Source organism: Haliotis rubra, unplaced genomic scaffold (assembly GCF_003918875.1).
Source record: "Haliotis rubra isolate DU_JTF1 unplaced genomic scaffold, ASM391887v1 Scf26, whole genome shotgun sequence".
NCBI classification, from domain to species: Eukaryota; Metazoa; Mollusca; class Gastropoda; order Lepetellida; family Haliotidae; genus Haliotis; species Haliotis rubra.
The window spans coordinates 497,180-512,050 of NW_025766669.1; the positions used below are offsets into that span (position 1 = coordinate 497,180).

Here is a 14,871-nt window from a genome sequence, read left to right on the forward strand (position 1 = left end):
TCAAAGCAGACTTCACTTATATACAACTGACTTTCTGTTATGATATCAGGTTAGATTAGGATGCATATGGAACAAAGTTCTTTACCAAAACTCAAGCATTATCATGAGTGTGATTGTCTGCTTTTTGTTTAGTGCAACAGTATTTCAGTTATGTCATGGCATGTCAACTTGGTGTGGGATTAAAGTGATGCAGGTCACAGACATTACCACTTAGGTCAAGAGCCTGTCACACTTATGTCACAGAACCTGTGATTCAATCCAATGATTACAGGTTCCTGACATGCCCAAGGGACACCACTCTGCACAGCAAATTGAGTCACCTTGGACTTTAGGGCCAACAGAGCCTTCCTTGTAATTATTAACTTGAATGAAAGCTGATCGGTTTCATGACATTTCTGAAGAGCTTACTGTATTAGTTTGTCTTCTAGTTACACTGCATCAATTATTTATGAAAAGATGATTGTATATTACCTCAGTAGGTTGTTGTCTGTAACTAAACCTTTAATAGCATCTCTCAAATATCAACCAAACTGTCTTTCATGATAGAATCTAGTGGGCGAGCAGTCATACATTTGATGGATTCTTGTTAAATTTGTATCTAATCGTTGCCAGTGAGGAGTATTATATTTGATGGACTGTTCTATTCCATTTCAAACTTGCCTGATAAGTTGTATGTTTGATGGCTTTAGGTGATATTTTTCCTTCATAGTCACATCAGGGCTGTATCATTATGATTAGTGTGATTATTGAATACAGTTCTGCAAAACAAAAATAGAATTAAGATGAGCAGAATATTAGTCATTGTGTTCACAATTTAAGTGATAGAAACCTGTGTAACACATTGACAGTCTGAACAATCTACTGTCTCATGCCAACATTACACAAAGTCCGCATTCTCACTGGGTGCCTGACTTTAGTTGTATACGTAGTATACTCCTGGGAGCCAAATGACAGGAGATGTAAGACGAGGAGATCTACCAGTAACATTAGCCATTCAAAACCTGCTATTATTATATCCTCATCCTCTACGTGAAGAAGGAAAATATAACTTATCCTACATCTCTGTGTGGTTCATGTGAATAAGGAAAATATAACGTATCCTACATCTCTGTGTGGTTCATGTGAATAAGTCTCCCAACTAGATTCTACATTGATGAAACTAGATCTGAAACATCTAGCATTTACATTTGCTGACAGTAAGTCTCCCAACTAGGTTCTTCATTGATGAAACTAGATCTGAAACATCTAGCATTTACATTTGCTGACAGTAAGTCTCCCAACTAGGTTCTTCATTGATGAATCTAGATCTGATACATCTAGCATTTACATTTGCTGACAGTAAGTCTCCCAACTAGGATCTTCATTGAAAAAAATGGATCTGATACATCTAGCATTTACATTTGCTGACAGTAAGTCTCCCAACTAGGTTCTACATTGATGAAAATGGATCTGACACAAGTATTTACATTGTTGACAACAGATCTTCTACCTTAGGTTTACATTGTTGACAATAAGTGTCCCAAACTAGGTTCTACATAGATGAAAATGGATCTAACACTAGTATTTACATTGTTGACAACAGATCTACTACCTTGGGTTGTTGTTAACAATAACTCAACCATCTAGGTTCTACATTGTTGACAATATATCTCCAATCTTGGGTCTACGCAATGACTGATCTCCTACCTAGGGTCTATATGCTCTAGTTGTCAGCAGGATATACTGCTACAAAAATACCTCACATCATTGCTTGGAGCAACTTGCTTTGAATATGTTGTACATGTTCCTTTGACAGATCCAATTATAGTGAAATGGAACTCTCCACTGGAGAAGAGGAAAGTTAGTATTGTTGAATAGAGAGCAATGTGATGAGATCAGCAGCAGATATCAGCTTGTAAAGAAATTAAATCTGTGTGCTGAGTTATGGCAAGTTTTAATGCCTGGAGTCTTTGATGCAGGTTTGTTGACCTCACTGTTACCTGAAGTTTAACAAAGAGAGAGTAGAGTTAACTATGTTAAGTACTGTAGGTTTACTATGGAGGAATGGGGAGATTGTGAGAGAGTGGAAAATCCATATAGTGTTCTTAGCATTGATTTGAGGTAAATAACCCTGTTGAAATGTTTGCCTACCTGCCCAACTGCTTGTCCACCTACCTACCACCTACTCTCCTACATACCTACCTATCTACATACCTACCTATAATATTATCTATCTACCTATCACCTACCTATTACCTATCTACCTACCCACCTTTACCTATCTACCTGCCCACCTTCCCTACCTACCTACTCTCCTTCCTTCCTTCCTGCCTGCCACCTACCTACCTGCCTACCTAACTATCCTTCCTGCCTACCTACCTACCTACCCTACCTACCTACCTACCTACCTACCTGCTGCTTACCTACCTGCCTGAGAAAACAAGTACCTGCGAAGCTGCCCCTTAGTTTACCTACATACCTATATTCTGTATCAGTGCTGTCCGTTCTAGCAGCTGATATATTTACTCATAAAATGTATCTCTGTTTATCAGAAGTATTTATAGTTTTTGCTTTGCAGTCTAACTGGCAAAGATTACTGCATGGAGTGAATATTTTTAGAAAAGGCACCTGAATATTCCATCAATGCAAGAAGGGAAAGCTACTTTCAATTAGGCCCTACTTGGGGGAATGGGAAGAGTATCAATGAGACAGGCAGGTATCCTTAGGTGTGACGAATCCTTGTGGGTGTTACGAGCTGACAGCATATAGGATCTAGCTATCTAGTCTCAGCACATCTAGGGACAACCTCTAGTGGGTATTATCAGTACCAGTCTTCTACGAGGGGAATACAGGTCTGTTTAATCCAGTTAAGAAAATACACAGTTGCATGGGACACAAGATATGAAGCTATTATCCACCTTGCTCTAAAAAGGATCTGTCCGTGCTTATCTATACTGGACACTGGATAGGTAGTGATATTATCCAGCAGAAGATTTGTAGGGAAGGCCAAGTGATTTGTGTATTTCATCATCAGAATGATGTGATTGCACACATGTATAATGGATGGACAATGATCGCTCCTCACTCCTCCTACCACTGTGTCACATTAAATAATCCAGCTTGAGCTGTAACGGTGTAGAGCTGTGAAGTGGTAGTCTGCTCTGACAAGCAGACGGCACACACACGTATACCCGCTCTTTCATTGAGGGGCTGCATTGAGAATATATTTACTGTTATGTCAGTATTCACGCTGAAAACTGCATTGTGTGGAGTCTGTGGGTCGTCTGTCGGTCGGTTGGTTAACTCCTGGATTCCAGGATTGTGGGTATGGTGAGATTTCCAGTGTCAGCAGAAGAGGACGTTTGTACCTTAGGCTCGGAGTGGTAGTCGGTGCAGCAGTGTTTGTGTGTGGAGTGCTGTGTGCTTGCAGCCAACATGCACTGAGTCGGGAGTACGTGCTTAACACAAGGTGTAGCTTGTTCCACTTGAATGTTTACTGGATACTGAGCAGCGTGATCGCAGACATCTCAACATGCCTCATTTACAGTTGAAGAGGAGAATCTGCTTCCAGTTGCATTGGAAACCCGAGAAAATACGGAAATTAGGTAACTCTTTGATTACACATATTTGTATGACATAATGTGTCAAGTAACTGTTTGTTTATCCTAATGTGTCAGTATGATTGTATGTATAGGGTGTACTTTGTTAGAACTGTAAATAACAGTTAATATGATTCAAAGTCACCACTAATTTTAGTTCGTTATAACCGAAGTTCGTTATACGCATGTTGACCAAACTAATGCAGCAAGAGCCTGGGACCGAAACAGTTGGTTATATCCGCCAGTTCATTATAAGCATGTTTAATATAGATGTTGTATGTAGAATAATGTTAATGATAGGAAATGTTTCATCGTGTATGTTTTTATTAACATTATTATTGTTATTGATTAAGGGTTGTATGATGAAATCATTTCGTTATATTCACCAGTTTGTTTTAAAGCATGTTTGTTATAAACATAGTTTACTGTATGTAGAATAATATTAATGATAGGAAACGATTCATTGTCGATTTTTCATTAACATTATTATTGTAATTGATTAAGGGTTGTGTGATGAAGTCAGTTTGTTTATAAGCATGTTTGTTATAAACATAGTTTACTATATGTAGAATACTATTGATGATAGGAAACGATTAATTGTCGATTTTTTTATTAACATTATTATTGTGATTATTGATGAAACTTATGTGATGAGGTGTAGCCTTCGTAATGTTTTTTACCCTATATCATTTTGATTGTAACTGGTAATAAGATGGTTGTGTGTCATTATTAATAGGAAATGGTTTATTATCTTTGATGGATTAGAAGATGAAAACAATGATGGTATAATAATGCACATGTGCCTTCAGATGTTTTAATCAGGTGGTGAATTCTGATTGCTCTCTCTGGAGTGGACATGACAAAGTGCTGCATTGATTAGTCAAACAATTTGTAATTAAATCATCCATTTCTTATTATGTCACAGGTGTTAATGCACATTGTAATGATCAGTTGTCTTTAAAGATTTTATCATGTTGGTCCAATATTTCATTGAGTGTCATGTGTTTACTTTTTACAGTGGATCATTTTTAGGATACATTTATCATTCTCTGAACTCATACTAATAGATTACACCTGGAGACAAGAGAATAAATTCAGAAATGAAGCCAATTCAAGGCTAGAATGATATGGCAAATCTAGATTGATGCAGTTCTAGGAAAATTAAGCTTTCTTCTTTGCTCCATTTGCGTTTATATTTTGTATTTATGGACACGTGTATATTTTGTAATGAGACAACTGTATCATTGGGACTAAGTGTTAATGTAATTACACCTATATTTTAGTAGATGTTGAGGGGCGGTGGGGTAGCCTAATGGTTAAAGTGTTCTCTCGTCTCGCAGAAGACCCAGGTTCGATTCCCCACAAAGGTACAATGTGTGAAGCCCATTTCAGGTGTCCCGCAGTGATATTGCTCTAACATTGCTAAAAGTGGCATAAAATCAAACTCGCTCACTAATAGATGTTGACTCAGGTCACAGGTCAAACTAGGTCCTGATACTACTTCAGTGATGACTAACTAGAGTGAGGATCGGGTGACTACACTATGTACCCTGAGTGATGGTTAGATCGTGTCTTGATGATGTGTCGTATAATTTACTAACTTTGGGATATAGCTGGATATTGCGTAACAAAATATTCACTTCCTCATATTTGTTTCCTCACTGAACGGATTTCCATCAAACAAGATGCTAGCATTTGTTCGTGGACAGATAATTCATATCTTCATTGATGGTTGTCATGGTAATCAACATCCAACATCTTCATCACATTATTCTTGTTTAACGCCCCTCAGCAATAGCCCAGCTATATGGTGGCAGTCTGAAAATTATCTGATCTGGACCAGACAATCCAGTGATTAACAGCATAAGCATCGATCTATTCAACTGAGATACGATGACATTTGCCAACCAAGTCAGCGAGCCTGGCCACCCAATCCTGTTAGTCGCATCTTACGACAAGCATGGTTGCTGAAAACTATTTGTAACCCGGATCTTCAATTGAAGTTGCCAAGACATGATGTAATTGTTAACAGTACCTTGAACCCAACTGATGTGGACTCAGTAAAATACAGACTCCTGCAAAGAACTGAAATATTGCTTAGTCGGAAGTTAACAGAGAAAGCAGATCAGTATTGTAGAGATCCTGTTGACCGCTCCAATCAACTTGCCCATCCTTTCCAGGATGTGTATTTTTTTGTGTACAGGCATCATAAAACACTGTCATGCTAACTTGCACCTTTTATTTTGTTGCCTACTATAAAGTTTTTCAAATATTGTATTGCGACATTTCATGACTGTCAGTTTGTGAGCCTATGTTAGCTGACAACTGGTCAGTTTAAGTATTGTGGTTCTGTTGACAGCTCCAAGCGGCCTATCCTACCTGGAATGTGTACTCTCCATATTGACTTTATAAAGCACATTGTCATGCTAACTTGCAGTTTGTTTTTGCTGCTTTCTTGAAATGTTCTTGAATGGTTTGTGGAAACATTTCTTGGCTGTCATTTTGTTCGTCCATTTCATTTTAATGGTTAATAATAATAATAATTATGAAAATAACAAATTATCTGTGAATGAGTGAGTTGGGTTTAATGAGTGAGTGAGTTTAGTTTTACGTCGCTTTTAGCAATATTCCAGCAATGTCACGGCAGGGGACACAAAAAATCCTCTTTACACATTGTACCCATGTGGGAAACAAACATGGGTCTTCGGCGTGATGAGCAAACGCTTTAACCACTGGGCTACCCCACTGCCCCGAGTTGGGTATAATGTCACTTTGCACAGTTATCTGATGTTGTGTTAACTTGATGTGGGAGAAATATCCAAGATGAAGGTTTTGGATGTTGGACCTACTTTTACGTATAATAGACTTGGGATTTATCATTAAATATTAATGGAAAAGAAATATATTAATGTTTCCCAATGTGCATGCATGCATGGATGCTCAGTCATTGTTGTGCGCTGCATCAGTAATCCTGCAGTTGTGCAGATGTTTACAGCAACAGTTGAGTGTCTCTAAACATGAAGTAGTGAGGCATTGTTCCAACAGGAAGAGGCCAGGATGTGGCCAGATGCAGATATGAACACAGTCAAGATGCAATTGAAACCGTAACAGAAATGATGTAAAAAAATTCAACAAAAGTTGGGATAAGAAATCTGGGATTACACAATGCATTTTGGAAAAGTGTTCAGATGTAACATGTGTTATATTTGGGGTAATAATTTCTTTGCAAAGTATACAAAACCCCAGTACTTTTGGGGGGTGAGTCCCAGCCGGGATTTGAACCCACACTCCCAGAATCCTGGAATGTGCCCTTGTAACACTGAGCAACCTAGGAGTGTGCCCCAATTAACTTGAGTAGCTGAGGAATGTTTACAACAAGCACTTAGTAGTAGCTCTATTGAGTAGGCCCTATAGACACGGAGTAACCTTGGAATGTGCCACTGTTACAATGAGTAACCTGGGGGTGCCCTATGAGACTGATTAACTGACATATGCTAATATAACACTGAGTAACTTCAGAGTGTGCCGATTAACACTGAGCAACTGAGAATGTGCCCTTACAACCCTAAATAACCTATGAATGTGCCCCTGTAACATAACATAACCTATTAATGTGCCCCTAACACATATCGTAACCTATTAATGTGCCCCTAGCTGTATGCTAACCCCAAAAACCATGCCACGGCACGTGCCCTATAACCGAACACCAATGTTTGTGCTGTCTAACAAAACACAATGAGTATTCACACTATTATTTCACATGGTACACACATAGCAGTACTGATTCTGCTGAGTGAGCATTTTGTTTATATCCGTCAGACAAGTGATGAGTATGACATACACGCTAATGCATTCCTCATTCCAACCTCTGTTCTTGATTTGACATCAACCCTGATACTGCCCTCTCACACGCAGCACTATTCTCATCCCACCCTCATGAGTGCTCCCCTCCCTCCTTCCTCACCCCCTCCCTCCTTCCTCACCCCCTGTGACAAAATGCTCACCCCTCACCTCTAGGGCAGTATTGTTAAATCGAGGGTCAGCCAGCACCCTAGACTAACGCTTAGTCTCTGAATATATATAATTTTGATTGTAACAAATCAACCCATTTAAATTGAAAAGGAGCCCCAGGGAGACCAGAGCCTGAACCTGAGGAAATCTAGACTTGCTTTATTTAGGGCTTTAGCATTGCAGGGAGGGCTGGGTGGAAGGGAAAATAATAAGGTTCAGGGACTGAGAGAGACTACCAGCACCCAGTCAACCTACTGAGGGGGGCTGTGTGAAAGTGTGTGCTACACTTGTTTGAGCCTCCCCTCCGTCACCCCTGTTACATAATGCTCACCCCTCAACCCAAGGGCTGTATTGCTGAATGAATGGTTGACCAGCACCCAGTCAACCTACTGAGAGGGGCTGTGTGAAAGTGTGTGCTACACTTGTGTGAGCCTCCCCTCCATCACCCCCTGTTACATAATGCTCACCCCTCAACCCAAGGGCTGTATTGCTAAATGAATGGTTGACCAGCACCCAGTCAACCTACTGAAGGGGGCTGTGTGAAAGTGTGTGCTACACTTGTGTCAGACTCCCTTCCGTCACCCCTGTTACATAATGCTCACCCCTCACCCCTAGGTTAGTACTGCCACATCAATTGTCGACCAGCACCCAGTCAACCTACTGAGGGGCTGTGTGAAAGTGTGTGCTACACTTGTGTTAGACTCCCCTGTTGTGGGTGTGCGGGACATTATCCAGCAGTGTGATATTGAGAAACTCATCAGTGTCCTATCTGTGTATCGCCTGCTTGATAAATTGCTTCATTAAGTGTCTTCACCATAATTCAATATTTCTCATTGAATGAGTTCATCTTGACACTCAAATCTCAATTTGAATTGATTGGGATAAATTCAGGAAGCAAAATGTTTTGATGTTCATCCTGGTGCTATTTATAAATATATAAAGCAAGTTATAAGTGGGTGGATGTTATTTAATACCACTGCATCGTCTATCTGTAAGGCAGCAAGCCTGGACAAGGCAAACCAGTGACTGAAGTCATGAGCAACGTTCCACACTAGCTGGGTACAATGACAGCCCAGTCACATTGCCTTATAGTCTGTCTCTTGTCGTGAATGGCGACTAACGGGATCGGGTGGTCAGGCTTGCTTACTTGGCTGACACGTCATCGTATCCCAATTGCACAGATCAATGTTCATGCTGTTGATCACTGGATTATCTGGTCCAGACTCCTATTTACAGATTGCCGCCATATAGCTGGAATATTGCTGAGTGCAGCGTAAAACTAAACTCACTCACTCACCTAAACCACATTATTTTCCCTGCCATCTCTAGCCATCCCTGTCTAGATTTCCTCCGATCTCACTGGGGTTTATTTGTTGCTATAAAAGTCATATATATTCAGAGATTAAGTGTTAGCCTCATTGCCTCACCACAGTTTGCTATAGTATGAGCTAGGTTCCACACTACCTCGGCAGAATGACTGCCCAGTCACAGGGCTTAAAACAGTTTGACTCTCACTATAGCACAAACCACTTCTGTCCTGGATTACAAGAAGAAGAGGTGATGAGAAAAAGCAACAGTGGCCTGTCTTAACGAGTGCCTGTGTCTGCAGATAGGAAGATGTATTAAGCTTCTGCAGTATGTCATCAAGCATGTGTTTGTCTCCTTATGAAGGGCAAACATCCTTCAGCAAAATGTAATCTCCAGGTAAACGTGAGGGTAAGGCTGTATGTAACTAACACAAGCAACCCTCAGTTTGTGTTTTATGTTGTACACTGATCCCAGGCAAGGGTCCTATCTGGTAGTCTAGCATCTCAGGATCTCAGACTGTATAGTGCTAAAGGATCTCAGACTGTATAGTGTTATAGTATCTATAGTGCTAAAGGATCTTAGACTGTATAGTCTGAAAGAATTTAAGACTGTATAGTGCTAAAGGATCTTAGACTGTATAGTGCTAAAGGATCTTAGACTGTATAGTGTTAAAGGATTTCAGACAGTATAGTGCTAAAGGATCTTAGACTGTATAGTGCTAAAGGATCTTAGACTGTATAGTGTTAAAGGATCTTAGACTCTATACCACTAAAGGATCTCAGACTGTTTAGTGCTAAAGGATCTTAGACTGTATAGTGTTATAGTATCTATAGTGCTAAAGGATCTTAGACTGTATAGTGCTAAAGGATCTCAGATGGTACAGTGCTAAAGGATCTCAGACTGTATAGTGTTATAGTATCTATAGTGCTAAAGGATCTTAGACTGTATAGTCTTAAAGGATCTTAGACTGTATAGTGTTAAAGGATCTCAGACTGTATAGTGCTAAAGGATCTCAGCCTGTATAGTGCTAAAGGATCTCAGATGGTACAGTGCTAAAGGATCTCAGACTGTATAGTGTTATAGTATCTATAGTGCTAAAGGATCTTAGACTGTATAGTCTTAAAGGATCTTAGACTGTATAGTGTTAAAGGATCTCAGACTGTATAGTGCTAAAGGATCTCAGCCTGTATAGTGCTAAAGGATCTTAGACTGTATAGTGCTAAAGGATCTCAGACTGTTTAGTGTTATAGTATCTATAGTGCTAAAGGATCTTAGACTGTATAGTGCTAAAGGATCTCAGACTGTTTAGTGTTATAGTATCTATAGTGCTAAAGGATCTTAGACTGTTTAGTGTTATAGTATCTATAGTGCTAAAGGACCTCAGACTGTTTAGTGTTGTAGTATCTATAGTGCTAAAGGACCTCAGACTGTTAAATCTTATAGTATCTATAGTTCTAAAGGATCTTAGACTGTATAGTGTTATAGTATCTATAGTGCTAAAGGACCTCAGACTGTTTAGTGTTGTAGTATATATAGTGCTAAAGGATCTCAGACTGTTTAGTGTTATAGTATCTATAGTGCTAAAGGATCTTAGACTGTATAGTGTTATAGTATCTATAGTGCTAAAGGATCTTAGACTGTATAGTGTTATAGTATCTATAGTGCTAAAGGACCTCAGACTGTTTAGTGTTGTAGTATCTATAGTGCTAAAGGACCTCAGACTGTTAAATCTTATAGTATCTATAGTTCTAAAGGATCTTAGACTGTATAGTGTTATAGTATCTATAGTGCTAAAGGACCTTAGACTGTTTAGTGTTGTAGTATCTATAGTGCTAAAGGATCTCAGATGGTACAGTGCTAAAGGATCTCAGACTGTATAGTGTTATAGTATCTAAAGTGTTAAAGCATCTCAGACTGTATAGTGTTAAAGGATCTTAGACTGCATAGTGCTGAAGGATCTCAGACTGTATAGTGTTAAAGAATTTCAGACTGTATAGCATTAAAGGATCTCAGACCATTTAGTCTTATTGTATCTATAGTGTTAAAGGATCTCAGATTGTATAGCTCTAAAGGATCTCAGACTGTATAGTGTTGTAGTATCTATAGTGTTAAAGGATCTCAGACTCTAGCACTAAAGGATCTCAGACTCTATAGCACTAAAGGATCTCAGACTGTATAGTGTTAAAGGATCTCAGACTGTATAGCGTTAAAGTATCTCAGACCATTTAGTCTTATTGTATCTATAGTGTTAAAGGATCTCAGTTTGTATAGCGCTAAAGGATCTCAGACTGTATAGTGTTGTAGTATCTATTGTGTTAAAGGATCTCAGACTCTAGCACTAAAGGATCTCAGACTGTATAGCGCTAAAGGATCTCAGATTCTATAGTGTTATAGTATCTATAGTGTTAAAGGATCTCAGACTCTAGCACTAAAGGATCTCAGACTGTATAGTGCTAAAGGATATCAGACTGTATAGTGTTAAAGGATCTCAGACTGTATAGTGTTTTAGTATCTATAGTGTTAAAGGATCTCTGACAGTATAGTGTTAAAGGATCTCAGACTGTGTAGCACTAAAGGATCTCAAACTGTATAGCATTTAAGGATCTCAGACTGTATAGTGTTAAAGGATCTCAGACTGTATAGCGCTAAAGGATCTCAAACAGTATCATGTTAAAGGATCTCATACTGTATAGTGTTAAAGGATCTCAGACTGTATAGTGCTAAAGGATCTCAGACTGTATAGTGCTAAAGGATCTCATACTGTATAGTGTTAAAGGATCTCAGACTGTATAGCGCTAAAGGATCTCAGACTGTATAGCGTTAAAGGATCTCAGACTGTATAGTGCTAAAGGATCTCAGACTGTATAGTGTTATAGTGGAAAAGACTATACTGGTTACTTTTTATGTTTTTGAAGAAGCCATAATGATTAGTGACCAGAAACTACATCCAAGGAGTAATTCTGTACATGCGGCATCCCCTGCAACGTTTTACTGTTTTACATGCATCAAACCTACATGTCATTCAGCCAGTGCCAGCCTGACAATCGGTGCAGCTGGAATGTTTATTACACCATTTGATACACATCACTGTTTACTAGAGTGACATTCTGGAAAATTCCAGTAGACTCCGGTGCTGCAGATATTTACTGCATGATTGACAGTCTATTTGAAGAAATTCCCATATGAGGTTCTGAACAATGGAATAATGGAATAATTTCATGGATTATTAACTTCTGTGATATTTTTTGACAATGGTTGTGTTGAGGGAAACATAATCACGTGAAAACCTTTATGTGATTCATTCTATTAAGGTTTACAAATCACAGTGGCATTTGCCCATAAATACTGAATCATTTCTGAAATTCTGTTCTTTTTCGTTATTTCCTTTGATCACTGAGGTAATCTGTACGCCTACAGGCTTTTGAAACTGTACGTCTCATGATTTGCACAAGCATTATTCAATTGTATACAATAAAAGGACGCAACAGATAGTATTTTGATACTCTCATCCATTTGTGTGACCTCACAGACTATCTACACATAGTTTATGTTTGTTAAACTCAACAAAAAGTATTTATGTTTATTCAGTATTGCAGGCTTTGAAAAGCAGCTTATTTATTGAAAATGAATCTGTCATACAGGTGGGGTTTTCAAGTACTCAAGCTGATCATTGTTAAAAAAACCGAGATTACTGACTGAATGCTGAAAGCCCTGAGCCACATGGTTTTGTCTGGCCAGGAACATTCACATGCTACACTAGTCTGTCTCAGTCCCTGAACCACATGGTTTTCCCTTCCACCCAGCCTTCCCTGCAATGCTAAAAGCCCTAAATGAAGTAAATCTAGATTTTACCAGGTTCAGGAGATAGATGGGAACATGCTATTGTTCTACAATAGTCAAATGCACATTATTTAGCTGGGAAATCTATATCTCAAAGACAACTTGCAGGCTTCCAGCATCTTGGCTGAAACATTTGACGCCAGATGACTATAATGGCACAACAGGGAAATCTCTAGGAAAAATATGAATCAATAAAAAAACATAGAGAATATTTGTTACATTCAATTCCAGATTGACTGCACTCTAGGAAAAACCATATTGGTTTATTAAGGACTTAAATTTTCAGTATATTTAAATATGATCTGGTTAGCCTCTCAAAAACATTCCAGCTGTGGTAAGGATATGGGAATATAACAGTCCCTTCCAACAGGGTAATTTTATGAGTTTGTTGAAAGAAATGCATTTTGTGAATGTACAGTGGGAAAATATGAACGAAGAAGTACTGGTACAAAAGTTTGTTTATTCTCGTGTACATGCGTATGACTTAACAGGCATTCATATTTTCAAATTTTGATAAAACGTTTGTTGATATGTTTTAAGGTTAAAGAAGAGTCAGAGTGTTACGAAGTTTTTATTTTAGTTAAACTCATTGTTGATGTCTACTGATTAAACATTTCGTTGGTAAGTTGTGGATCTGTATATGGGTGTTGATGTGTAGAAAACTTGGCATCTTGCTGTGGGAACAGGTCCTGTATTGAGTGATATGCTAGGAGGTATGTTGTGAATGAGACAGTGTTGCAAAAAGCTTTGGGGATACTAGGAAAGAACAAGTCCCCAGCAATGCATACTCGACACAAGAGCAGACTTATGAGGATCAGATGGCTCCCATGTGTGACCCATGTGGACCTGGATTCTAGTTGTGTAGTGACATGCTCAAAATGGATGCTTCTCACAAGGGTTGGCATTCAAGGTTGATTTAGGTAGAGGGTGTGACCTGGCCGTGATTGTTGCTGCGGATATCAGCCACTGGTTCAGGCCTACCAAAGAAAACTTTCCCACTGTGCAGAAAAACACAGAAAAGCCCACATTAATCGTGGAAATAGCAACATAAACATCATACCTCGCTACTGAAACAGTAAAAAACGTCAACTTTAAATCGCTAACACAGCATCATAAAACGAGGAGCCCGCAACTTCGATTTTGCGCATGCGCACATGGAAGAGGAAGTCTCGACCGCATGTTGACATTTTCCAGCTTGGACAAAATTTACATTCCTTTTTAAGTATTTCTGTTGTGTTATTTGGCATTTATCATCATGATACTTGTGTGCACACTTGTTTTGTTTACTTTCCATTTGTATGAAACGAGTGACAACAATTATTTCGACATATTTAATACTTTTTCTATGCGAGGCGATTCACGGTTGTTTGGAAATTGGAAAAATGCCCGGATCGTAATGCACATGCACAGTAGAGGTAAAAGTTCGCTGGTATAAAAATGTTGCAGTTTCATAGTTTTTCGTTGCTGTTTTTACTGTTTCAGTAGCGAAGTAATGTGTTTATGTTGCTATTTCCACGATTAATGTGGTCTTTTCTGTGTTTTTCTGCACAGTGGGAAAGTTTTCTTTGGTAGGCCTGTGGTTTGCCTGGGACTGACTCCATGAGTTGTAGGATCTTTTAGCACAGGCACACTCACTTGCAGATGAGGGGAAAAAGGTGGCCAAGTTGCTGCAAGTCACTGTGTGGAGTTTTAGTCTCACTGTCCATCCAAAAATTTTGGTATGCCCAAGTTGTGTTTCTCCATTTGTCAGCACTTTACCCCTGTTCACCGGAGTGGAAGACAGCTAAGACATGTGTCACTTAGTGCTTGAAGATCCGGGTTAGAATCAGCTTTCAGTAACCCATGCTTGTCGTATGAGGCGACTTACGGGATCGGGTGGTCAGGCTCGCTGGCTTGGTTGACATATGTTATCGGTTTCTAATTGCGCAGGTCAATGCTCATGCTGTTGATCACTGGATTGTCTGGTCCAGACTTGATTATTTACAGACCGCCGCCATATAGCTGGAATATTGCTGAGTGCGGCGTAAAATTAAAGTCACTCAATTAGTGCTCACACATCATGACAACTGAAATACTCTTAAAGGAATCCACTCACTCACTGATAGAGTGTTTTTATCAGTGTTTTAAGCCACTT

At 39.1% G+C, this 14,871-nt stretch overlaps 1 protein-coding gene across 2 annotated transcripts in view; it reads left to right on the plus strand.

The window, feature by feature from the left end:
• The window catches only part of LOC124280029 (hypoxia-inducible factor 3-alpha-like), a 158,727-nt gene that overhangs the window by 56,626 nt on the left and 87,230 nt on the right, over positions 1-14,871 (plus strand). The window contains exon 1 of one of the 2 annotated variants that reach the window (XM_046715909.1): positions 2,728-3,584. The exons of the other annotated variant lie outside the window; for it this stretch is intronic. Coding sequence (XP_046571865.1) covers positions 3,512-3,584 — 73 coding nt within the window. The 5' untranslated portion in view covers positions 2,728-3,511. Of the gene's footprint in view, positions 1-2,727; positions 3,585-14,871 lie in introns of those variants that run through there. 2 annotated transcript variants of the gene reach the window in all.